Source organism: Pinus tabuliformis, chromosome X (genome assembly GCF_031772625.1).
Source record: "Pinus tabuliformis cultivar Carrire ecotype Pingquan chromosome X, CPIR1, whole genome shotgun sequence".
NCBI lineage: Eukaryota > Viridiplantae > Streptophyta > Pinopsida > Pinales > Pinaceae > Pinus > Pinus tabuliformis.
This window is the reverse complement of record NC_142308.1, coordinates 1,261,316,233-1,261,343,639: the sequence shown is the minus strand read 5'-3', so window position 1 is coordinate 1,261,343,639 and position 27,407 is coordinate 1,261,316,233. Positions and strand designations below refer to the sequence as shown.

Here is a 27,407-nt window from a genome sequence, read left to right as displayed (position 1 = left end):
TGCTCCACGGTAAGATGTAGCAAATGGACGAAATGGATAGGTGAAGCCGTCACCTTGGAGAATCAGTTGAAGCAGAATGTCTTCAACTGATCTCATTGTTATAGAAGATGATCTATGCTTAGATCTAGACAAGTCAAAGTGTTGACTTCTGTTGTAATTGTACTCTCTCTCTCTCTCTCTCTCTCTCTCTTTGCTGAACTTTGAAGATAAAAGAAGATTTGATCAAAGGGTTTCCCCACACATTGTGGGGTTTGTCCCTGGCTTGCGCCATATCTTGTGTCCTCTTGCCTTGGCTTGTCTTCTGTGTTTTATATTTATGTTCTATCTGCAGTTTATCGTAATGCTGATGTGATTGCTAACTGTGAAAATTTAAATAAATTGCTCTAGAATAGAACATACCTAAACTTAACAAGCTTTCCAATTGTACATGTGCTTAGGTCCAACCTAAACGAATATACGCGAGTAAATAAATAAATTCAAAAGCCAACTTTTGCTTATCCAAATAAGGTGATATTTTGGTCGATTTTGATCCTCTCGAAAATAGGAATCTATTACAATTATTATCTTCATCATATGAGTTGTCCAAAGTGAAATTTGACTGCAGTTGCATAATTTTAACTTCTACTAGTAATGTCGTTTATCTTGGTTTCTTCCAAGCTTCATGGACATGTCGATTTTATCGTCCTTCTTATAAGTATAACAATCTCTCATATTGTCCCCATGCATAAACCCCTTCCCACTTGGAGAAATAGAAGGGTGGGTGAAGCTGCACTGGCAAGAAGACTAGACAGATTTCTAATGAAAGGCCCCCTTCTACAACACCTGCACCATTACAAATAATGGGTTGGCAGAGGGGGCATATCGGATCATTCCCCAATCTATCTGGAGATTTTGGGCCCTCATCCAAAACCAAAAGCCCCCTTTAAATTCAACCATGTTTGGTTACAGGATCCTGCCTACATCAGTTTGGTTATAGATTTCTGGGCTGCCAACCCGATTAATAGAGCTGAATCTTTGGCAAAAGGATTTTTTAATAATCTGTCCAAGCTCAAGCACCTTACTATTAATTGGGCTAGAGAGAAATATATGAGGGAGAACTCGCTACTGGTCCATATCGAATCTGAGCTGAGCACTTTGCTTGATGAAAGAAGTCTGGGGTTTATTTCTGCTGAAGACAAGTCGCACTTGATTGAGTTGGAGAACTAGAAGGCACATATTTTGAAGGAGAGAGAGGAATCCCTGAGATTAAGAAGTAGAGCCATATGGTTGAAAGCTGGGGATGACAACACTAGATTCTTTCAAAATTATGCTAAGGGAAGAAAGGTATCTAATACCATTTGGAATCTTCCTCTACCTGAGGGAGGTATGCTGACTCTTTCAATAAACTCTCCCACCTTGGCTCTTCACATTTCCGGAATCTATATAAAAGCCTTCCTGGTTCAAATCTTGCTGACATCATCAATGTGGATGGACATTTCCCAAGATTTGTTAATGAGGAAGAGGCAGAGGAGCTATATGCACCGGTAACTATTGGTGAACTTGAAAGCACGCTAAAATGGTTCAAGAAGGACAAGAGCCCGGGCCCGAACAGTTGGACCATAGAATTCTATCTTGCTTTCTATAAGCTTTTGGGACAGGACCTATTGAAAGTTGTGGAAGAGTGCAGATTAACCGAATCTTTGTACAATGCCATCAATTCGACCTTCATTGCCGTCATTCCAAAGTCTGACACTCCATCCTCTTTCGATGATTATAGGCCTATATCTTTGTGCAACTGCTTGTACAAAATTATATCTAAGATCATAGCCAATAGACTCAGGCCTATTCTCTCCTGTCATATAGCCCCTCAGCAATTTGCTTTTCTTGAACACAGACAGATTCATGAAGCCATTGGATCGGCACAGGAAGCTATTCATTCTATCTGGACCAGACATCATAAGGGCATCATTCTCAAGATAGATCTAGCAAAAGCATTTGATCGTGTAAGATGGCTTTACATTAAGATGCTCCTTATCCATTTGGGCTTCCCTCTACACTTCATCACTTGGATTATGGCCTGCATTACTTCCCCCACCTTCAATGTCCTCATTAATGGCCTTGCTTCTCATTTCTTCCATTCTGAAAGGGGACTTAGACAAGGTTGCCCGCTCTCTCCCCTCCTTTTCCTGATTGTCATGGAGGGACTTAGTCGCTTGATTGCATGGCTAAGAGAGATGGAGATCTCTGTGGTCTCAAGATTTCTAATGATTTCTTCCTTACTCACCTCCTTTTTGTAGATGATGTTCTTATCTTCCTTGATGGTAGTATTCGGGACTCTCATACTTTCTCCAAAATCCTCCTTCTTTTCTCGTCTACTACTGGGATGTTAGCCAATCAATTAAAATCTACCATCACCTTTGCCCGAACCTCCATACATGAGTCCCACCTTGCTCACCAGCTCTTTCCTTACCGTATCCATCCACTAGATAGGGGTCTCAAATACTTGGGATTTTGGATAAAACCTACTAGTCAGAAGATTGCAGATTGGGTCTGGCTTGTTACTAAATTGGAAAAAAGGCTGTCCATCTGGAGTCACAGATATTTATCCAGGGCTGGCAGGCTCATCCTTATCAAATCTATCCTGGAGGCTACGCTAGTCTTCTGGATGGCACTTGCATGGATTCCCAGGAATATCTTAGCTCGTATGCAACAAATTTGCAATAGATATCTTTGGAACAGGAATCAGGACAAAAGAATATTTGCATGGATTAGCTGGAAGAAGATTGCACTGCCTAAGAAATGGGGCAGTTTGGGTTTAAAAGATCTCCCTCTTTTTGCACAAGCACTTGCTACAAAAATGGGCTGGACTCTGTTGACTAGACAGAACCTTTGGACCTCTATTTCTTATTATAAGTACATCTGGCCACAACACATCATGGACTGGGTCCGCTTACCAAGTTGGCCAAAATCAAGCATCTCATTAGTATGGAAGGCACTTCTACACTCTCTTCCTCATATCAGGGACAATCTTGTTTGGCGAATCAATGATGGTTCCAAGGCCCGCATAGGTATTGATCCATGGATTGGAGGAGGAGGAAGACATCAGCTTTCTAGAGATCTCATTCAGCATTTACACTCTCATGAGATCAAGGTGATTGCAAATATTGCAGATCATCAAAACACCTGTATATTTTCTCAAGCATGGAAATCTGCATGGCAGCTTGAATTATCTCCATGTTGGCACCAGGAATGGCATGAATACATCTCTGCTCTATCCGAATCACACATCAGGATAACGGAGGGTCCTGATGAACTTATCTGGTGTCATACGGAGAATGGTATCTACTCTCCAAAGTCAGGGTATCTATCCTTGATCCTACACAAAAAACTGGATCAGATTACATCTTGGTGGAAGTATATTTGGAAACTTGTAGCACCTCCCTAGACCAGATTGTTTTTCTGGTGTATTCTTAGAGATAAAGTGCCTACGGGAGAACACCTCACTCACAGATCCTTTCATGGGCCAAATTGGAGCATCTTATGCAAATGCACATCCAAATCGACTACACATCTCTTTTTGAATTGCTCTGCCTTGAACACTCTTTAGCAAAACTTATCTTCTTCCATACATTTTTGTGGGCAATGGGTTGGTGACGATATTGGCAGTGCGTGGGATGACTGGTCTAATCGACACAAGGGATCCAAACTACAGAGTCTCCCCTTGATCACCAGCTGGTATGTTTGGTTGGCTCGAAATCACTCCATCTTTGAAGATAGGCCGGTGTGTTGGCCACACATTGTGGCAGGTATTGTATCTGCATATAACAAGATGCCCGATCCACAGCTTTCTAGAGCTCACAGACCTCATGGACCTCCTCTCATTGATAAAAACACACCTTGGGCGTATTTTGATGGCGTTTCTAATCAGCAGGGATGTGGTGGCGGTTTTATCCTATTTATTAGTGAACAACATTTCTATAAAGTGAAGATGGGTTTAGGAGCTGGAACTAATAATTTCGCTGAACTCATTACCCTTCGACACCTCCTGCATTTCTCCTTAGGACATCATTGCATAAACTTAAACATATTTGGAGACTTAAAGATCATCATAAATTGGTTCAATAATATTATTGCTTGTCACATTCACACACTCAGTAATATATTGGATGAAGTTAACATATTCAAGGCTCAATTTAATAACATCACTTGCAATCATATCTACAGGGAGCATAACAGCAGTGCTGACCAGCTATCCAAGGAGGCCTCGGCACTACCCAGAGGAGAGTGGATGATTCAGGAGTAGCGGGGGACAAATGAATACCGCTACTTCCATCGTCCATATATAGATCATCACTATCACAGGGTAGAGAGCCCTTGATCACTAGTTGTTTTTTATGACTACTACTGAAAATTATAAATTTTGACATTGTACATAGTTTTATAAAAACAAGACATATATGCTAGTTATTTGAAATGCCCTACGTGGCATATGTATAGGCTTATAACACACTGCTTTCACTGATATTATGGTAGATCACCCTACGTGGTGAATCTGAACAGTACATAGTTTTTTGTTAATATTTTGATTCAAGTCCTTGGCAACTAGAATGATACAGCATATGCAATCGCATCTATAATATGTAATTTTTCTATGATTAATGAAAAATTACGGATTTTTCTAGTGGAAAAAAAAAAACAATCTCTCATACTAGTATCATTGAAATTATCTTCGTATGGTTTCTGTCCTTCAACTATACCATATACAAAGTGGTCTTCCAATCCAAAGAAAAAAGGCCATATATTTGTCCTCCACATTTATTATATAGTGATATTCTTCAAGTTTTTTTAGCCGAACTCACTTTAATCCACGAGAAATCTTTTAACACAGTTGAATATCTAAACCTTGGATCAAACCTCATAAGCTTGGATCACATGGTGATGAACTTTACTATCCCTTAGGTCCTTGTATATAATTGTAAACTATAGTGCTATAGTATGCTAAGATGTCATGTGTAGTAAGTTTTGATGTTTAGGTATCATCTAGAATGTTGGTTCCTATAGCTTGTAATTTGCATTAATAGAGATAATGTCTCTTATGTGGCTTGCATCACAATAATCCTCCTTGAATGGTCTCTAAACTTATGAAAATTTTGTATTGTCCTTGTCATGCTTCAAAGATGTATATTAATGAATCATTGATTTCCTCAAACTGTTTTAGAGATATAAATATAACGAGCTTCTTATTTTGAGGATATTTAGACTTCTCATGTACTTCTTCTAGATTATACTTCGGTAATAAATGATTTAGATGAGTAGGATTGGTTTACCATAGGTTTTTATTTTCTAGGTCTTGGTCTAAACTCTTTTTCAGCTTGGCCTAGTAAACATTCTTACAAACCATAAAATATCCTTGATACCTTTCATTTTGAGATTAATTTTGGATGAAAGTACTAACCTTTTGTAGTAACCTTAAATTCAGATTTTCCACAAAGTTATAGGGCTTGGAGAAATAATATATGTTACATAGATATGTTGTCATTTTGAATTGCTTTGGATTGCTTCACAATGTTGCATCTCATTTGGAGTATCTCCATAGGTACATAATTTTTCATAAGAACTTTCACTTTTTCAAGTCTCAAATCGTGTCCTCTATCTAGGGTTATTATAGTGTCTTCTCTTGATATAATGCTATAGAGACTTTACAAATCACAGAACCTTGCATACCATAGAAAATTGTTCCCGAGATCTGGTCTACCATAAAGTTTTTTTCGTTTGTGTGTGTAAGCTTGGCAATAACTTTCTATTAATCATATTTAAGGCAGGTTATAAAAAATATGTCTGGTGGCCTCAACCTGCCCAAAGGAAACCAGGTTTGTTGGCCACTGATCAACATCATAAGCCGTCCAAAACATAAACAGTTTGAGCATGTATATCCAAGCTTTATAGGCTTCCATATCTATCACCTGTCTATATGTATTATTGACAATGTAAATGCTATCCGACCAGATCATTAAAAACAACAAAAATATCATAAACTTTTAGAAATTTCATGACTTCTCGGTCAATCATCAAATGATTCTACTGGGGTTGGGTCCTTTGCACTTGACCTTGGCATTTCGTTTTGCTACAGACTTTGTAGCTTTTTTTCCATGCGGCCAAGGTGAACATTCTGATGGTACTATTGCACTTGTACAACCTATATTTCCTGTTGAATGTCCTTGAGGCTCAGTTCAAATTGTTGGGTTTGTTGGGGGTCATCTGTGTTTTGGTTTTCCGACATAGCTCTTGTTAGTAGACTCTTCATTACCCAATAAAAATGGAATGATTGTTTGAACAGAGGCAGCCTTCCGCGGGTATGTCCAGGGTCCATTACCAAAGGTTCCCAGTCCTTTGCTGGAATTGGTTTTGTAGCCGCCTTGGGGTTCAATTCTGCCTTCCATGCCAAGATGACATACTTCACTTGGTCGGGGATCCAACACTGTAAGAATGCATGAGATTTTGCATGTTTTCCTCCTCTGTTTTAATTCCTTTTTTACATTGGGGCTTGCTGGATGAAGCCATTAGTGTTTTCCCTTTCCCCCTGTTTTGGCTACCGCCGCAATGACGACCTCACTTCGTCGTGTTATCCTCTGCCTTCACCATTCTGTCGTAGACTGGGTCGCCTAGCGACTGCGGTACCACCTGATTCCTCATCAAAGCGAGAACTAGCTGTGCTAGAGCCGGAGGACTATGCAATTTAGGCAAACCTGAAATGGTAGTGTACACAGAGGGTTCATTAAACTATTTGCCTTCCAAATGCCATATACATGTTTTGTCTTTCATCCCTTTCCTGTGGGAGACCATTATGGTTCCCAATTTCCCATTCTAGAGAAAGAGAACACAAAGAACCCCGACTCCCTTGACCTTTGCCTTTGGGCAGACAAAAGACTTGACCATCTCCATTTCTTTCAAATGACATGGATGCCTTCTCCTCTCAAACTTTCTAACTGACTCCAAGCCTGACCATGCCTCTGACTCCATGAATTAAATGACTCCTTCTCGAAACTTAAAGACCAGACACTCGATGATGACCCCAATTGAATCCATGAATTAAACGAGGCTTTCTCAAAACTTACAGACCAGATGCTCAATAATGACTGCAATTCCCCATACATGCCCCTTCAGTCCGAGAGACTTTCATAAGATGTTCGGCTCCCTAACCAACCCCAAGCCCATCTGGGCCTTAGATGCCTAGAACTACAGGATTCCTTGACAAAATTTACAAACAATTTCCTAGATGCAGACCCTGACTTCCCATACATTCCCATCTGGGCCAGAAGATTTCCATAAAAAACTGAAATCGACATTCCAAACGCTAATAGAGACAGAATTAACCCAATCCCAATTAATCCATGCACAATCCCTACCAGACCCTGCCATTCTAGCTTCGATCCTTGCTGCAATATCACCATTTCATGAACTAGGAAGGCCAGAAAGACATACAAGTTACCCAGTCGTGTCGTCGCACCTATGCTATCGTCGTAGATTCTCTGCCAGTGGTGCAGGTCTCCAGTCCCTCGAGCTGCCTTCACCACCTTACCACAATCCCTGGGGTGAAACCACAACATTTTCATGCAAAATACCAAGTTAACCACCATACTTACCACTTGTAAATCCTGGTTTACTAGTCGTCAGACCCCTAATTGCCTGGAGCATGTGGTCGCATTGGGTGGGCTGCCCACTTGCCCTGCTCCACACTTTCTTAAGCATTACGACGATCCATGTGGGGGTCTCGCGTCTCGTCACATCCCGATCGAGGGCCCAAGTTATCACTCATATCTCTTTTCAAAATCTCCCCTAGGGTTGCCACCCCTTCATCTTGAGTCGCCCTGTCCCTGAAGACGTCCAAGTCCTTTCCAGGGTTATTATACCCCCAATTAGCCAGGAAATTTGTAGCAACATTACCTGAACGACGTACATGAACCGGAATAAGGTATGCAATGTCTGGGATAAGGTCTCCTATTTCCTGGACTAACCTTGCTATTCTCCAACTCTTACTTATCTTTTCCCAATGTGTGGCTTGATGTAGCTTTTTTATGGTTTCTATCACCAAGGTGGAGTCTCCTTCAACAACCATTTTTTGTATTCATTCCCTCCTTGTGATTAACAATCCATGTTTAACAGCATTGAATTCTACCTCATTGTTACTCGCGATGCCACATTCTGATGCAAACAATCAAACTACCTACCCGTGGTGGTCTCTAAAAATGCCTCCAAATCCCGCCTCACCAGGGTTGCCTTTAGAGGCGCCATCGAAGTTCATTTTTATGAACTCCTCTAGGGGACATATATATCTGGAGGGAGATTGGATGGGGGGAGTTTTAAGTTTCCATGAAAAAGGCATTAGCATATGTAAGGACAAGTTAAGCATTGCTAGGATATGGCCTTCCTGAGGAGGTACTTTCCAATCGTTTGGGTACCATTTCTCTGCTAGTATGGTTTCTCAGATGTTTTTGATGATTACCTGCCAAACATCCCTCTTTGCTTGTTTTTGGTCTTTGAATACTCTCTGATTCCTATCTTTCGGCACCGCCCAAAGGATAAATCCAATAGAGATGCCCTAGGCTCTATTGAGAATATGGCTTTTGTATTCTCTTTTCCTCCATTTTTTGATTGAAGCCTTAATGCTTCGCAGTCATGGTCTGAATGGTAGAAGGGGTTTTCATGATTAAGCTAGATCTGATTGATGAAGGGACATGAATTTAAGAGGTGCTCCATTGTTTCCACCCATGACCCACACATGCCACATGCAGAAGGGCCCTGAACACCTCGTTTTTGTAGTTGGCCCCAAGTGAGGGCTCGTCCATGACTAACCAGCTAGAGGAAGAATGCTACCTTTGGCCATAATTTCCCCAATCATATTGTACCCCATATGGGTGGAGAATGCTGGTGTTGGTGTTCTACTTTCAGTTGATATCCTTCCTGTATTGTAAACATTCCCTTATTTTTATATCCCCATCAAAGGATATTCGTTCCTTCCGAAATCGTTATTCTTCTGGAGTTGACCTCTTTATCATATGTTCTCCATTGGGGAGAATCTGGAGCATTGGGCCAATGTTATTTCCTTCTCCACTCATGCTAGGTAGATGTGGCATCTTAATCCCAAAACTTATTCACTGTCAAGTTTGCAGACTGGTTTGTGAATAGGAATATTTCGGCAAGGTCTTATCGACTAAATAAATTTTCCCTCTGTTGCCACGCGTCCTGCCAAAATAGTGCTTTGTCTCCCCCCCAATCTCCCATAAGTTGTGATTTCTTATCAAATCCTATTTTCTGCTGCTAGGTTCCAAATTGTAGATCCTCTTTGTGTCCCCTGAATTCTCAGTCTCCCTTCTGTGGATGATGGCATTCTGTATTTCCTTTCCCACGTCTGCTTCCATAGGTTGTTTCCTCCCTTAATCCATCTCCACCAGAGCTTTGCTCCAATGATCTGATTAAGAGTGTGGGGATCTCTGAGACCCAAACCCCCTGCCAGTCTAGGCTTGGTTAAACAATTCCAAGATAGGAGGGCCCATTTCTTGGCTTTTTGTGCCCCTTGCCAAAGGAATTTCTTTAAAATGTTTGTCATTTTAGTACAAGTTGTTTTGGGTGCAACAAGGCTTGAGAGTTGATAGACGGGGATCAATTGCAGGACCGCCTTCAATAGAATTACACCACTAACCATGTTGAGGGCCCGAAAGGACCAATTTTGAAGGCAACTTTGTAGATAGTCAAGAAGGGCATTCCATCTTGAAACTCTAAGGGAGTTGAAGCTAAGAAGAATACCCAAGTACTTTGAGGGAAGGGAGACAATACGAAAACCCAATATTCTGGCTAGAAAGGATTGAGACTAAACCGTGGTGTTAAAGAAAAAAATATTTGACTTTTCTTTGTTAATTTGTGTTTCGGAGGCTTGCATGAAGTCTTGAAGGATAAGCAAGAGGGCTCTTGCCTCCTTGAGGGTGGCTTGGCAGAACATCATTATGTCATCAACAAACTATTGATGTGTTAAAGGGATGTCATTCCCCCACATGCGCAACCCTTTGAATTGGCCTTCTTGTACCTTCGCTTTTATATATCTCCCCAGACCTTCTGTTGCGAGGATAAACAGGAAAGGGGAGATCAGGTCTCTCTATCTCAACCCCCGGGATGCATTGAAGGATTGGGTGGGGGAACCATTAAGGAGGATTGAGAACACTGGGGAGGATATTAGGTAGGATATACACTAAATCCATCTAGGAACAAAGCCAAAGGCTTGTATATCCATAGAAGGTAAGTCCAACTTAGACGGTCATAGGATTTAGATAGGTCCAGCTTGATCATCATGCCCTTTGATCAGAGACTTTTAAGGGAATGAATAGCTTCTTGAGCCGTGACTATACCGTCTAGTATTTGGCGACCCTAGACAAAGTCGGTTTGCTCTGGGGATAGTAAAGCCGGAAGAATATGGTTAAGCCGATTTACCATGATAGTAGAGAGTATTTTATAGATGACATTACACAAGGATATAGGCATGAAGCCCTGAGGCTATTCAGAATGCTGAGATTTATGGATTAGAGCTATAAAAGTAGAGTTGAGAGCAAGATGTACCTTCCTTGACCACCTAGATTCTTCTACCACCTCCAGGATGTCTTTACCCAGGACTGGCTAGGTTACCTGGAAAAATTCTATTGTGAATCTGTCAAGCCCCGACGCGTTGTTTTTAGCCAGACCTTTTACCACCTCCTCCACTTCTTCCAACGTAACAACTCGCATGAGTGCTAAGTTCTGATCTCTGATGACCAACTGGGGTATATGCTTGGTTATCCTGTCAATAACTTCTAATCTGTCAGGGATCGACTCTGACAGGAGGTTTTGGAAATGGATGACCAACAAGTTTTCCATTTCTTCGTGTTGTACCAATCTGTTCCCTCCTCGGTCTAACAACGAGAATATTCAATTATGATGTCTATGTTGTATCATAGCATTATGAAAGAAGCGTGTGTTCCTTTCTCCTTCCTAGAGCCATTGTACTCGCGATTTTTGCTTCCACAAAATATCTTCCTGCTTCCTCCTTTCCTCAAGCTTGGTTAGGAGCATACCTTCTTCCATAACTAAGGAGGCCAAGTGTCCATTCGTTATCATTTGTTGTTGTACTTGTTGCATGTGGGTTTGGAGTCGTTCCTAGTCTTGTTGGATATGGCCAAATTCCTGTTTGTTCCATCTCTTAGTCTTCTGCTTTATCTCTTTCAAGCGAAGCTGGAATTTGTGCATGACATTTCTTCCCTGTTCCGAACTCGAGTTCCACCAATCCTTTACTTTATCAAGGAAGGATGGGTCACACAACCAAAAGGATCCAAAACTGAAAGGACGGTTGTGATGCCCATGCTTCAAGTCTACTTCTAGGCGAATGGGCTAGAGGTCAGAGCCCATACATGGTAGAATCGAAGCTTCATAGTAAATGTCTCTACTGATCAGATATTCAGATGCCAAGAACCGATCCAGTTGAGAGGCCACCTGGTGAACCCCTCCCCTCCTATTATTCCAAGCGTGTATTCCATTAATAGTTGGAATGTCTACCAAATGCAGGTCCGCTTGCATAGTCCTGAACCGTTCCATTTCTGGTTCATGTCTTCTTATTCCCCCTTTTTTCTCAGCTAGCGAGGTTATCAGGTTGAAGTCTCCCCCTATCAGCCAGAGTTTTTCATTATGTAGTTGACTTAGCTTCCCTATACTCTGGAGGAAAACTTCCTTCTCTCCTGGAGTGTGAGGCCCATAGATCGCCGAGATTAAAACCCATTCCCTAGTTCCAGTGTGCTGAAATTGCCCTAACAAGATACGTGGCATGCCCATCTAAGAATCCACCATTACCTTTGTAGGGTTCCAGATTATGGCAATACCTCCCGTACTCCCTTTTGCATCTATTGCTATTACTTCATACTTAGGTCGGAATCGTCTAAGTATTTCTTCTATTTTTTCTCCTGATACCTTTGTTTCCTGGATGAGCACTATCTGAGACTTCTCCTTTTTCAAACGATCTTGTAAGTATCTCTTCTTACCTTTGCTATTGAGGGCTCTCACATTCCAGGAGATTACTATCATTAAGAAACTTTGTGTAGTTGGTGGAATACAGATGATAGCAGTATTACCCTTCCAGATTTAACTAGCATCTCGCCCACCATTTGGATTGATTCTTGAAGGTTTTTCCTTCCCCTTTTCTTCCCTCCTTTTATTTGGCTTTGCCGCTCCTGCAAACTTCCCAATTGCTTCCTAGGTTGCTCCACTGGATCTGCTTGTCTTTGGCCTTGATTAGCCATGTATTGCTGGAACATTTCTCTATACAGTTTCTTTTGGTCTTCTGGAATAAATCTATCATCTAGGTGTTGCCACTTATTTAGAAGCCTTTTCAGAAATGCTTCCTCCATACTCAACTCCTCCTTGGATGTATTGACCTCCATTGCGGTGATATCAATTGATTGTTGTGGTTCCTCTTTGTCTGTCAGTTCCGTTTGGGCTTTCCTCTTTGGTGCGGTTGTTGATTTGGTGGGCTCTCAGCCATGATCCTGGTCCTCTCATAGTTCTGACTCTCTTCAGGTTTCCCCTTCCTCTTGCAACACTTCAAACCTGTTCTGGATTAACCTTTTCTTTTGATGGTTGGATCCTTGATTCTACTGCCCCTTTGCGTTCTTCTTTTTGTATGGAACCTCCTTAAACCCCTCATTCTTATCTTGTGGTGTGATTTGTTCCTGCGACAACTTTAACTCTTCCATGCTAGGTTGGTTCAGTGAGCATGCTTTGTATGGATGATCATACTCATGGCAACAGCGGCAACAAAATGGTATGTGCTCGTAGTCCAGGGGTTGTTGCCAAACCTCTTCCTGATATTCCAACTTCACTGACTCTAGGAGGGGTTTCAAGATATTCATAGAAACACAGATGCAAACATAGGAGGTATATCTTCCCCTTCGAGTAGAATTTGTTATTTTCACAAATCTACGGATTGAGTTACCTATACCTTCCAAAATTTCCAGATCCCAGAAATTGATTGGTAGGGCAAAGAGGCGAACCCAGACAGGAGCCGCAAGGAATTTCTCTTTGTACAAGTTGTAGCATTCCTCCCAGTATCTCATGAAGAGACCTGCGTTATGGTAGAAATAAGGACCATTTTCTAAAACCCTTTCCTTATCTTGTAGATTCGAGAAAATTATAGTAAAAAAACCTCTCGCTCCTTGCTTGAGTTCTATATGGCCTTTTGGCTGCCATTTGTTGTTGGATCCATTTGATCAGGTCTTTTTCCGTTGGCCAAATGCCAATAAACTTGCATATCATTGCATGGTCTTCATATAGCTACGATACTTCTCTATTTTATTCGTTGGTATCACAAATCAAGACTTCTCAGTTGTGTGGGAAGGCATTTCCCTTAGATTCATGGCTGCCATTGGGCTCCAAGAACAGGGCCAACGCTCTCAAGGGAACTAGGCTGCTAGTGTGGTTTACCGCTTGACTCTCCAATGGCTACACTATTGTAGGAGGGGATCTCTCCCCCCCGCTCGGGGCTCTCATCGCCCCGTTGGATTCAGGCTCTGTCATATCAATGGCAGGTGATCAGGATGGTGTCTGTGTTATGGCAAGTTTAAGGAACCCTAGCAGAGCCCATCATTTCTGGTCTACCACAAAGTTATAAAAGGCATGTTGCACTCTTTTTCTTGAGCTCAAATTTCACACAGAGAATAGATGATAATAATTCAGACCACAAAGATTAGATGTTGTAGGCTTTAGATCTTCCTAAAGTAGCTTGGATGAAGTGACCTGAATGAGATGATTTCAAGAGCCTTCAATGACGTTTTTCAAGAGAGTAATGGTTGTTGCTTGTATTTATGCCACATACTGATTTGTACTTTTGCCTCACAAAGAAAGTATGTGACATAAACTTTGCATAGTACCTTTAAGTTGCCAACAATCGTGATCTCCAAACTACCTTTCTTTCGCCTTAGCTCTAATACCATGTTGAGAAATGAAAATGTTGGTAGATTAGGATTAATTTCTTTGTCATGATAATTACTTGTGAATTTTTGTTGGCTTTATTAAATTTTTATGTTCTTCTTCTTCATCAAGCAATTACCAAAAGTAAAAAACATGAAGATCACAAGAGAGAAAGAACACAAAGATGTAGGCTCCAAGCCAGGGAAAAACCCCACAAGGGGAAAAGCCAAACAATCTTCTTCTTATAGAATCAGATCAAAGCGAGATATCCAAGACCCAAGACCAAGACCAAGACTACCACAAAGAACCCAAGTCAGCCCTCCTCCAAGTCTTCTTCATCAAGTCAAAGTCAACAAAGTCAATGCTAGTCAAACATCTGAAATTTGGTCAACTCATGAAATTTCGGCTCTTGCTTTTTCGGCCTCTTGAAATTTTAGGCCTACAATACTTTAGAAAAATTCTTCATCTTCTTTCTCCTTTGACCCTCTTCTTTCTCCTTTGACTTCGCTAGTTTTCCCTCTTCTCTCGGCACATAAATCAATGTAAATGAGTGAGTGAATGAATTGTCTCAAAAGTGGTCTAGTTTCCCTCTATATATACAAATCAAAAAGGTTGAATAGGTGGCTCTTGGAGCCCAAGCTGATTCGTTTCCCAAGGAGGGTTGAATTAGCCTTGTGGTGACATTTTTAACTCAAAAATAAATATTTTTATTTTTCATACAAGTAGTCCAAATGAGACTTTGACTCACATACATTTCCTTGACTCATGACAACTTTTTTGTTTGACTCAAATAACCCTAAATGCATGAAGAACCTTCTTCGACTAATAATAATAATAATAACAATAATTTTTTTTTCTTCTTTTGTTTTTACATGAAATACATATTGATACAAGTACAAAGATAATTATGAAAACTGAACTTAATTACATTTTCAACACTCTCCACCTAGGTTCAAGTCTCATTAACATGACTGTATATGGTTATCCTAAAATATGATATAATATGTACCTCTAACTTGAATTAAGCATGAAAAGACAAATCTACCTAAAAAGCATATATATCCTTGAATTAAGGAAAGAAAGAAATAAATAAATAAATTATTTTAATGTCTACGAGGCTAAAGATAGATTATGGGGCAAATTGCTTCCCCATTTGTTTCTTGTATGCGGCCCTTTTCCTGTGAAGCCTCACAATAAACGCTCCTAACTTCTCGACAAACCCCTCGCTGAATAGATTATCCCAAGAGCTAGTTGCTAGAATACCTGCATAACTTTCCCTATTGTCTTCGAAGGCCTCACAATCTAGAATGAAATGCTTTTTTGTTTCCACTTTTATGGAAGAGAAAAAAATACATAGTCCTTCCTCCCACACTTCTTTTGGCCTTTTCCAGCGTCATGTTTCACAACGGAGTTGATGAGAATTAGTCCTTAATTGAACAATAAGAATTTTGGCTCTCGAAGAAATATTGGCCCCTATGTATGCTTTTTGCTAATGATTATGAGTGAGATTAAACTCTTCAATATAATACCTTTTCTTACTCCCTAGCTCCTTATCTCAAATACGCTTGTGGAACTTATCCATAACAAAAGCTTTTATCTATTTACTGTTTATGGGACACATGTTCAAGCAAATGCCCCAATCACTAAGCTATTTGTTATTTTGCCACATCCAAGTCTTCGTTCTTTTGCACAATATGTCATTAAAGACAACCTTAGGCCATTTGCCCTCTTCCATTTGCTCAATTCTTTTTAAATACCTTATGACTCGCACCATCACAATCACTTCAATATGAGCAACTCGTGTTTCACTTAACAAGATAGCATAAGGAACTGCACTTTTAATTTTGAATTTGTTTGTAATCAAATGTTTATAAATTTTTTCAATTTGTTTTCACTGCATGTCAGATGTAATGCTGGCACACAGTTCACAACTGTAGAGAATCACCGGAATCACTAAAAGCCTAAAAAGAGTTAGAATGGTTTTCCAGTCCCATAACTCTGTCTCTCTACACCTATTTTGAAAAGCATAAAATGCTTTCCAACCCCCCAAAGTTCTTTTCTTTCTACAACCATCCCAACTTAGATATCTGTTGAATTCAATTCTGAGGTATTTGTAATCCGCAACTTCTTCTAGAATTTTGTCTTCAAAGTAGGACTTATGTTGGTTATGTTTTCTTTTGTTAGAAAAAACCACTACTTTCGTTTTGCTAATATTGAATTGCATCCCCACCCTTCTACAAAAATGCTCAAGGGAAAGTAAGTTCTCTTGCAAACCAACAGAAAATTTAGCAACCAGAATAAGGTCATCTGCATACAAAAGAAACCTTATAACAAACTTCCCCAAATGGATACCATCACCCCCTTGCAAATTCAACCACTCTTCAAACTTGTCGATATATAAACCAAAATGGGTAGGAGACAATGGGCAACCTTGCTTGACCCCGATATTGCTTCTAAAACTTTCAGAAATGCGTGTTAAAGTTCTAATTTTGACTTTCACCTCTTCATACAGCTTATGCACCATTGCTCTCAGATGCCTATGAACCCCAAGTTACTCCATTATGTGCCAAAGCTTATGCCTAGGAACCGTGTCAAAGGCTTTTCTACAATCAACAAAGTAACAAAATAATTCTTCATTTTTCTCCCAAACTTTTTCAATGACGTGCCTTAAAGTTATACCATAATCAATTGTGGAATGCTTAGGTCTAAAAACTGCTTTCCCTTTAGCACGTTTATCTCTTTCTTTTGCCCACTTGTTGATTTTATTTTCTAGCATGCTTCCAAATAACTTTGCAAACAAGGGGTTTATCATTATGGTCCTATAATTGGAGGGATTATTGACGACACCACTCTTGAAAAAAGGTATTGCCAGAAAAGTTGTCCAATATGTGGGGAACCCCTCTTGTATGACGTTGTTGAATTTTTTGTAATGTGAGGTGCAATAATTTTTAAGCCCCACTTTAGATACTCTACTTGGAATTTAACTAAGTCTTTTGCTTTTTCAATACCCAACTTCTTGATACCCATCTCTACCTCCTGCACTATAAAGAGTTCAATATCAGTGTTGACCAAGGGGGGAGGGTCAACCTTGGGATCATGCTCATAAAGTTGTATTGCATAGTCAAACCGCTTAGAAGCTGTAATACTATTTTTAGTTTGCATCTTTATCAGTTGGAGCTCCTTCCAAAACAATTTGGGGTTATTTTTCCCAAGGAAGATTAGTTCTTCCCTCCTTGAAACAATGAAATCAACCTTTTTCTTTCTTAATATATGCTTGTAAGCTTTGAGCTTTATGTCATCTTTGCTTGACTCTTTCCACATTCTCCTTGCATTTTTGCATTCCTCATCAAACCAAGCATTGCCCATAAAGCAATTTGTTTTAGACTTCCTATTTTTTGCTTTTTTGCACTTTGCAAGTGCGCTTTGAATTAAATGTGTTAATTCGCAACTATGAAGGGCATGGACTAGGATTTTCTCCTTCTCGAAGAGCCTCTCTAGCGTTATTTTGAAGGTAGTACAATTTTCTGGAGTTAAAAGAATTTTGCCCTTTGGGAGATTTTCTTGAACACTGAATTTTTGACCCTAACTGCTTCTTTCTAGTCCAAGAGAAACTTAAATAAACTGGCTTGTGATATCATTTTAAGTCCCAAAGTTGATCTCCGATCTAAACTTTCTCCATTTTCTCACACAAACCATGCAAAAAAATTACATAATCTACTACACTTGCTTCATTGTAAGTATTGCAAGTGAAATTAACAGACTTTTCCTATCTAGTCAAACCATTACAAATGACTAAATCGAAAGCCCCACATAGAGTAAGCGATTGTTCACCAAAGAGATTGCAACCCTTGTCCTCTGAAATTCTTTCCCACTGATGATTACTCTCTCCTATAAGCCAAATAGGGTCACAATCTTCTTTACAACAAAGAATGCTAGTTTGCTCACTGGCAGTCCTAGCATTGAGATCACCCACTATAAGGACTTCACCTAGCTGAGAATATGTTGCAATATCTGCGTTTAACGCTGCAAATGGATCTTTGTGTCAAACCCTATAGTTTTGTAGATTTTTGAAACTTGTGGCACAAAATAACACGCTGCAATTTTAACTTGATTTCCCTTTTCTGATATTTTAAACCAAATGAATTGTTTATTTGAGTTTTCTTTTTCCACTTGAATGAAACGACCTTCTTTTTCCTTCACGAATACTATGATACCCTGTGTCCTTTGCCATTCGTTGCTGCCTTACTCCACATTGTCATCTTCAAGTAGCCTTCAAACAAAGGTGTTTTGCACCCTTCATGCTCATGTGTTTCTATGAGACAAATTATGTCTCTATCCTCCGCAATAGGCCCTAACCCAGGGCTCGTCTCCATAAATAACCTCTCTTCAAACCAACTAAAAAAGAAATCTATTTTTTAATAAACAAAAAAGCATAAAAATAAGAATAAAACATAGACACAACAAAAGCTCAAATTACATCCCCTAAGTCCACCGGAAATGTAACTTAGGTTGTGAAAACAAAACATGAACTAGCCGATTTTACCAAAAATTCAAATGTTATCCCCTATGTCCACCGGAAAGAAAGAAAGAAATTATTTTAATGTCTAAAAATAGACTATGAGATAGATTGTTTACAATAGCCTATGGGACATATTTGTTACGAGGCTAAAAATAACCTATCGGGACAGATTGCTTCTTCATTTGCTTGATGTATTCGGCGTTTTTTCGTGAAACTTCACCATAAATACTACGAACTTCTCCAAAACAAAACACAAAACATGAACTAGAGGGTTTTACCAAAAAATTCAGAAGTTGAGTTGAAATGAACATCCAGCTTGATAGCGCTGGCTTGCAACATGTGGGAGTTGATATCTTCATCCTGTGTGAGTATTTGGAAATTGATTTGGTAATCCATCTTCCTTTTTGAAAAAATCGAATGCATGTATTATCAGTAAACGACTCTGATGTTTCCTTCTGTCCTGCTGCAACTGCAACTTCATTTCTAATTTCTCTAACCTGTTCAAATCCCCTTCATTTCTACTTCCTCTTAGGGCTTGTCAATTGCAATCATGTCGCCTGCTGCAGATATACTTTCTACTCTTCCAGACCCATTGCTTGGCCTCATACTTTCTAAAATCACAATCAGGGAAGCCGTCAGATGCTCCGTTCTGTCGAAGAGATGGAGATTCCTCTACACCCAAATTCCCCAACTCACTCTCTCTCCCATTCTTCTTCTGCCCAATATTAACCCAAATTCAGATCCATTTCCAGATCCAGATCCACTCTCTGCTGCAAGGGTGGAGAAAATAATCTCCAACCTTCTGCTGTTGCATTCGCTAGATATTGAGGCTTTTCATTTGTTCAACGACATTACCCCTTGTTACTATCTGCAGTTTACTCGTGAAAGCGTATGGCAATGGGTGAGATACGCAGCCTCTAGGAATGTCCAACACTTGACTCTCTGTGGTGACCCTTACGTTTCCTATGATTCAATCCCGCCTGCCCTTTTTTCATGCACTCGTCTCATTACACTCAGGCTCTTCAACTACTATCTTGAGCGACTTCCGTCCCATTTCTCTGGATTCAACCGTCTCATTACTTGCTCCTTCGAAGACATGAAGTTCACAGATGAGTCTCTAGCCCACTTTATCTCTCATACCCCGTTCCTTGAGCATCTTAGCATATTCGAAGACGATGGCCTAAGGAAACCTGTTATCTCTGCTCCCAACCTTACACATTTATCTATAGATAGCGTGTTGGAGGTTTTAACAGTGAACTGTCCGAAACTTAGAACGCTGGAGATGAACTGTGGCATACATTGTCTGAGATTAAATGGAGTGTTGTTTCACGAAGTTTCGTATATAGTCTCTAAAATTAAAATGCAGTGTGGGAGCAATGTTGCTGAATTGTGGTTGGATTTTGGTTATGGGGCCATATTTCAAATTTCAGTAGGGAGAGTTCTTGAGATAATGGGCGATTTCAAAACATTGAAGAAGGTCGACATCAATGACAGGTGGGGACGCCAAAACCAGATGGTTGTTCTCGTTGATAATATGCTCGAAAGGCTTCCCGGACTTGAGCGACTACGAGTGAGCAGCATGTTTTATCTGGTAAGGCCAAAACAAATGTTATTGCACTTGCAGTTTTACGCTCCTGACTATTTGCGATGGATGTTTCAATGGTTATGCTTTTTCGCTTCTGCTACTATTTGAGTGGCCTAACCGCAACGTCGTGGCTTGTGCTGTGTTTACGGACAAATATAATTGTGGGAAAAACTGAGAATTGCTTTATATGGGTCTATTTATATAGCTTGCGATATGATTTTTGGATTAATATTAATTTTCTCGGTGATAGTTTGCATGGTAATATTTTAAAATTTTCAGGCAATAGGGAAAAAGATAAAAATGAATAGGGAAAAAGATAAAAATTGTTTTAAATTATTGTTTTTTGTAAAGATAATATATAACTTAATAAAGAATATATAACATAAATATTATCGTCTTTTGCTTCTCACAATAGTTGAGATTAACAATATATTTTTAGAGACAATAGTTGGGATTAAAGACATTTTTGGACACAATAATTGGGATTAAAGACATGTTCATAAAGAATGTTTTAATCCTAACTATTCTCTCTAGGCAATAATCAAATATATTTATAGAGAACTATTTTCTCTAGACAATAAAAAATTGTAGCTAAAGACAGTACAATATCATTTTGTTTCTGGAAACAAATAAATATCACTATTGAAATAAATAAAATAAATAAATATAAAAAGTATTTCATAAAAAATAAACAATATAATTGATTAATTCATCTTAAAACACAAGCGGGCAAATATCAAACAAGTGTTTTTCCATTGAACTAACACTCTTAGAATACAATAGAATTGACTCACCAAGTTCTTGCTTAGAAAGCAGGCAGTATAAGATAGATGCTTTTCCATTAAAGTAACCCTTTAAAAAATTATGGTTAACAATATCAAGGGGCTAAACAAGTAGCCTATAGAGAGTGCGCATCTATTAGACTATGAGCCGCACCTATTATCAGACTATGAGCAGACGATACCAAAAAGAATTGAATCAAATTGTCCTCGTGCGCATCTATTAGACTGTGAGCCGCACCTATCAGACTATGAGCAGACGCATACCAAAAAGAATTGAATCAACTTGTCCTCGTGGTAGTATTCGGCCAAATGCTCCCAAAAAACAACGAAGTTTTTGGTATGAAACATTGTGGGATTTTTTTAAAGCCGAGAAAGAAGCATAAAAAGTCAAATGGTTAGGCCTGGTCTACCATCCAAGCATTTACTAACACATCTAACATGGGAGGTGTTGTTGTATGTGCAACAAATTATAATGAAAGCAAGATTCCCCGGCAGTACTCAGCAACTACTAGTAGTTACTTGTGTGAATATATGATGCCTACCGTAGAAAATCAAGGCTTTTTTCAGGATACAATAAATAACATGCTAATGCTGGTAGTATGGTGTCAGAAATTCATGGAACCACAAATAATGAATACCAAGAAAAGGGTTCTAGAAAATATAACCAGTCAATGGCTTTAAAAGGAAGGATGTATGTACCTACAACAAATTATGATGAGAACAAGTTTCACAAGAAGTGCTCAACAAGTATTATTCTCTAAATTTATGATGGTAAGATAGAAAGTTCAAACTTTTTGCAGGATACAGAGAATAACCATTCTAGGGCTGCTAGCATGGCTTCAAAAATTTGCGCAACTACCAAAAATCAAAACCAAAAGAACATATGAGCAGATGCATACCAAAAGGAATTGAATCAACTTGTCCTCGCAGTAGTATTTACTATTTAGCCAAATGCTCCAGGAAACAACAAAGTTTTTGGTATGAAACATTGTGGGTTTTTTTTAAGGACAAGAAAGAAGCATAAAATGTCAAATGGTTAGGCCCGGTCTTCCATCCAAGCATTTACTAACACATCTAACATGGGAGGTGCTGTTGTATGTGGAACAAATTATAATGAAAGCAAGATTCCCAAGCAGTACTCAGCAATTACTAGTAGTTGCTTGTGTGAATAGATGATGCCTACTGTAGAAAATCGAGGTTTTTTTCAGGATACAAACAAAAAAACATGCTAATGATGTTAGTATGGTGTCAGAAATTCATGGAACCAGAAATAATGATTACCAAGAAAAGGGTTCTAGAAAATATAACCAGTCAATGGCTTCAAAAGGAAGGATGTATGTACCTGCAACAAATTATGATGAGGACAAGTTTCACAAGAAGTACTCAACAAGTATTATTCCCTAAATTTATGATGGCTAAGATAGAAAGTTCAAACTTTTTGCAGGATACAGAGAATATCCATTCTAGGGTTGTTAGCGTGGTTTCAAAAATTTGGGCAACTACCAAAAAATAAAACCAAAAGAACATATGACCAGATGCATACCAAAAATAATTGAATCAACTTGTCATCGTGGTAGTGTTCAGCCAAATGCTTCAAGAAACAACAAAGTTTTTGGTATGAAACATTGTGGGGTTTTTTTAAAGCCAAGAAAGAAGCATAAAATGTCAAATGGTTAGGCCAGGTCTTCCATCTAAGCATTTACTAACACATCTAACATGGGAGGTGCTGTTATATGTGCAACAAATTATACTGAAAGCAAGATTCCCAAGCAGTAGTCAGCAACTATTAGTAGTTACTTGTGTGAATATATGATGCCTACCACAGAAAATTAAGGTTTTTATCAGGATACAAACAAAAAACATGCTAATGCTGGTAGTATGGTGTCAGAAATTCATGGAACCAGATATAATGAATACCAAGAAAAGGGTTCTAGAAAATATAACCAGTCAATGGCTTCAAAAGGAAGGATGTATGTACCTGCAACAAATTACGATGATAAAAAGTTTCGCAAGAAGTACTCAACAAGTATTATTCCCGAAATTTATGATGGCTAAGATAAGTTCAAACCTTTTGCGGGATACATAGAATATCCATTCTAGGGCTGCTAGCATGGTTTCAAAAATTTGCGCAACTACCAATAATCAAAACCAAAAGAACACTTCTAGAAATATGAACAACCAACACTTTCAAGAGGATGGATGTATATTAATGATCGTGGACTAATGTGCGGGCTTTATACTCAGGGAGAGCTCTTTGAAGTCCTTAGAAATTGTTTCCTTCCAAAAAAAACTTCCTGTTTACATAGTTCTAAATGGAGGACTAGGTGAACCTATATAATGGAAATCCCTATTCTATTGTGCAAACACAGAACTGTCAAGTGCAAGTGAGCAGACATAACTTTGATTTAGGCTCATTATGTCCAAATTTTATCTTCTTTATCTAGCCAAATGTTACCATTGGGGCATTGGTCAAGTAATGCATCTCAGAGCCATTCTTTTTCCTGCTCTGGCACATCAAAAATGCAGTCAAAGCCACATATGAATGTTGGTGTCCAATATGAGCCTTTTTCAAATTCACAGAAAGAGTGCTGTGCAAAAACTAATAGTAACATTTCACTACCCTACGGGAGAGACAGGTTTGCATCCAAGATGCAAGTAGAGAAGCTAGTAGCCATCTGATGACATCCTTGATGAGGCCTGATGGCATCCTTTGATGAGGGAATGGATGGTAGATTGAGTAGTCTATTCACTCTCTCACAACTCTCTAACTGGCATTCAATGGGATATATTGACAGTACATTAGAGGTCTGTCATACCAATAAGAATTTTGGGTCCCACACTCTTGAGTTTCTACTTACAGTGCCAAAAAGTGGTGGGATAAGCTTTTTAGAGATGGAAAATGACACTAATGATGTTTTTTTTTTGTTTTCTTAAGAAGATTTTAGCTGAAACTGTTGAAAATCCCCATGTAGAATTACATTTAGGGTGTGTAAGGATAGCCCATCAAGTTGTTTAGATGAAGAGATAATTTGTGATGGTCTTCAATTCTTAGACTTGAAGAATTGGCACTGATGTACGAAATTGAATCGAGAAAGGTGGCAAGCTATTGATAAACAGTCTACACACAAAGAGCAAATGATCAGGCATAACAGTGGAAGAATTTTCTGCATTCCACCTGAATTTGTTAGAATTGGGAATTTAGTCCATATCCAATCTTGTGCCGGGCCAGCATATGTGGTTTATGCGAATAAGAAATACTATCTATGGTTCCATGCGAGAAGGAACTCTGGGCTCACTGCCCACTTTGAAACAGATCTTGTAAAAGGCTCTGCAACTAACATATATTCAGATTCCTGTCCTTCATGAACAGAAGGATCCTGTACTCTCTACCTAAAATGAAAATGAGAGAAAGCGCTTCTGTGCAAGTAAGGTGAAATGATGGTAGTAAAGTTTATGTACCTGAAGGCTGAGTAGGCTGAACAGAAGAAGAAGAGAGACCTGGATGACTAGAAGAAGAGCCATGATTAACATGTGGTCTTACTAGTGTATACAAGGCTAAAAGCATGTTAACCAAAGACCAAACTGGGGTATCCAACAAAGAATCCACTATTACTAATTCTGTGACTTTGATACCTTATTCAGTGGCATAAGAACACCCTAGGGGTTATGGAACTTGAGACCTCTTTTACCTAGATATAGATCCTTAGTCAATAAACCAGACCGAGGTCTTGAGGTAGTAACTTTTGAGACACCTGTGTTCCTTGTGTGCAGGGGCTCTCCCTCTATGCCTGTGGGCAACAACGCCTGTGGTGGGTTGGATATTGTCTGACATCATAGACACACAAGTAGATGGAACTGCTTGCATCCCTCCCATTTCAGGGACACTCCTGATATCATCATCACTATCAATGCTGCAGCATTTTTCATGTTAGCTCAGCTAATGATCACAAAAAAGAAAGAGCAATTGCACCTTAGAAAGGGTAGGCACTAGAATGGTTCGTCAATTTTTGGTGTTTACATGTCTGTGTACACTGTACAGAATTGTATGTTGAATCTAAAAAGTACATTCTGCATAATGGGTACTGGCAAAACCCAGGTATAAGATGAATCTCCTCCAGCTTACATAGTTATACAAAGTGTGTTTGGAGATTACATGAAAACATATCAAATATTAAAATACTTGAGATATTTAGCCTTAATCTACTCAAATAGTGAAATATTCCAGAGTTCAGCTATGCAACCTGTCTTACAGACATCACCTATTGATTATGTTGAAGTATCTTCTGAATTTGCTATCCACAGAGATATTTCCTCAACAAAGAGTAATCCATCAAAAGGATTTTACAATGTCATATTTTTACGTAGTCTAGTCCCAGAGAAGGCATTTGTACCTGTAAAAGGATGAACTCTGTAAGGAGACTCTACACCTTCACCTTGGACTTTAAACAAAAACCACCCATGCTGTTTTGCAAAATGAGATGCCCTGTAGCCAAATCCAACATCCTTGGTAAGGAAACAAAAGTAATTGAAACCATCTTGTGAGGGCTACTACCATCTCTTCAAAACTGTAGGCATAAAATTGTGAATTTGCACTAAATGGCTTGAAGACATGAAAAACAGTATCATGCAGTTATTCATCACTGTCAAGAATGAAACTGAAGGGGAAAATTAAGACTGAGGCTCCCAATCCATAAAGGATGGGTTGATTTGCACGTTGGGAGATGAAGATCTTTCATAAGGTGCAGATTGAATCTGTTCCAAATTCTCATTCTTAATAGATGAGATTTTGATTTCAATGGTATGCTGATGAAGGAAAGCATGAAACTGTAGTCCTGCCGTCTATTAGTCTAAATGTGACATTCTTTGTTGATTTGACTTGTTCTTGCACCATATTCTCATTGGAGTCCATGACTTGTCCTGATTTTAGTTTATTTACCCTGTTTCTAGTGGCATCCTCCTAGGAATATCTCTCATTCTTTTCATTTTAAGCTTTTGAAACCAGCCAGTGTGCATGGAAAACACAAAGCTCGAGAATCACTACATATATGCTTACCCTTTGCTGAAAGTTGTTGTATATCATTATATTATCCCTGTTTTATCATCTAAACTAGGATTAGCTCTAGCCTTGATACGATCTCCACATGCATTAAACTCTATATAGTCCTGCACAGTATTTTGCCTGGAGAGTAACTAACCTGCAGGCTACACATTATTTTGCCTAGAGAGAAAGTAAGCTATGACAAACTAAACTCTGACAGGGTGAGGTGTGCAAAAGAATAGTGTAGGTTCCAGAGCAAGTAGGAGCAAGTATGCTATGCAATGTTGTTAATTTTTGGTAATGCTTAGAGCAATTTACTTCACTTTTTCATATTAGCTCAATAACAATATACAGATTAGCAATCACATCAGCATGATAGTAAAGTGCAGATAGAACATAAACATAAACAGCAAAAGACAAGCCAAGACAAGAGGACACAAGATGTGGCACCAGCCAGGGACAAACCCCAATGTGGGGAAACCCTTGATCAATTCTTCTTATATTCCTCAATAATTCAGCAGAGAGAGAGATAGTACAAATATACAAGACTGATAATTAATGCCAGCAGCAGATAAGACCTTCAACAGAAAGCTCAATGTATTTTCCTTGCTGTTTGGAAGATGGCAGCAACAGACTGATGCAATCATGATTCAATCTAGTCAACACGTTGACCCAACACTCCTTCACAAAGTGCTTCTGTCCACCATTGTTTGCTTGCTGCTTCTGCAAGTCTGGTTAGGGTAGAAGAAGAAACCCCTTTAACTTTTCACGCTGTCTATCAACTAAGCCCTTCAAGGGCTGCAGTCCACCTAGGAGAGTCTCTCCTAATCCACGCTGCTTCCTGTGATCAATGTATACTGCAATGTTGCCTTGGGACAGCCTTAGCTGCTTGCTATGGCTTGCAGCCTAGCAAAACAGCTAGCTGTAGCTTCAGATTCTAAATGAATCCTTAACTCATGCCATTAAGGAATGGAAAATCCCCACATCCATAAAGCATTTGCGTGGATTTCTTGGGTTGACAAGGTATTATCACAAGTTTGTTAAGAATTATGGGAGAATAGCAGCACCTCTAACGACATTATTGAAGAAAGATGCATTTTCATGGACTCCGGAAGCAACAAAGGCCTTTGAACATCTTAAAGAGGCAATGTGCCAAGCACCGGTCTTAGCTACACCGGACTTCACAAAAACCTTTATTGTGGAATGTGATGCTTCAGGAAATGGAATTGGTGCTGTTCTAATGCAAGATGAAAGACCCATTGCTTTTGAAAGTCGTCCAATCAAGGGAAAGTTTCTAAGCAAAGCTATTTATGAGAAGGAAATGTTGGCAATACTCTATGCACTTAAGAAATGGCGACCCTACCTAATGGGAAGACACTTCAAGGTAAAAACGGATCATGATAGCCTTAAATACTTTTTAGAACAAAGATTATCCTCTGAAGAGCAACAAAAGTGGGTCACAAAGATGTTGGGTTATGACTTTGAAATCATCTACAAAAAAGGGAAGCAAAATGTGGTGGCAGA

The 27,407-nt window shown here is 39.2% G+C and overlaps 1 protein-coding gene across 1 annotated transcript in view; it reads left to right on the top strand.

The window, feature by feature from the left end:
* The first annotated feature begins 18,751 nt into the window (after positions 1-18,751).
* The window catches only part of LOC149144574 (F-box/FBD/LRR-repeat protein At1g13570-like), a 46,170-nt gene continuing 37,514 nt past the window's right edge, over positions 18,752-27,407 (top strand). The window contains exon 1 of the mRNA XM_089449195.1: positions 18,752-20,069. Within this exon, the coding sequence (XP_089305321.1) occupies positions 19,029-20,069 (1,041 nt within the window). The 5' untranslated portion in view covers positions 18,752-19,028. The remainder of the gene's footprint in view (positions 20,070-27,407) is intronic.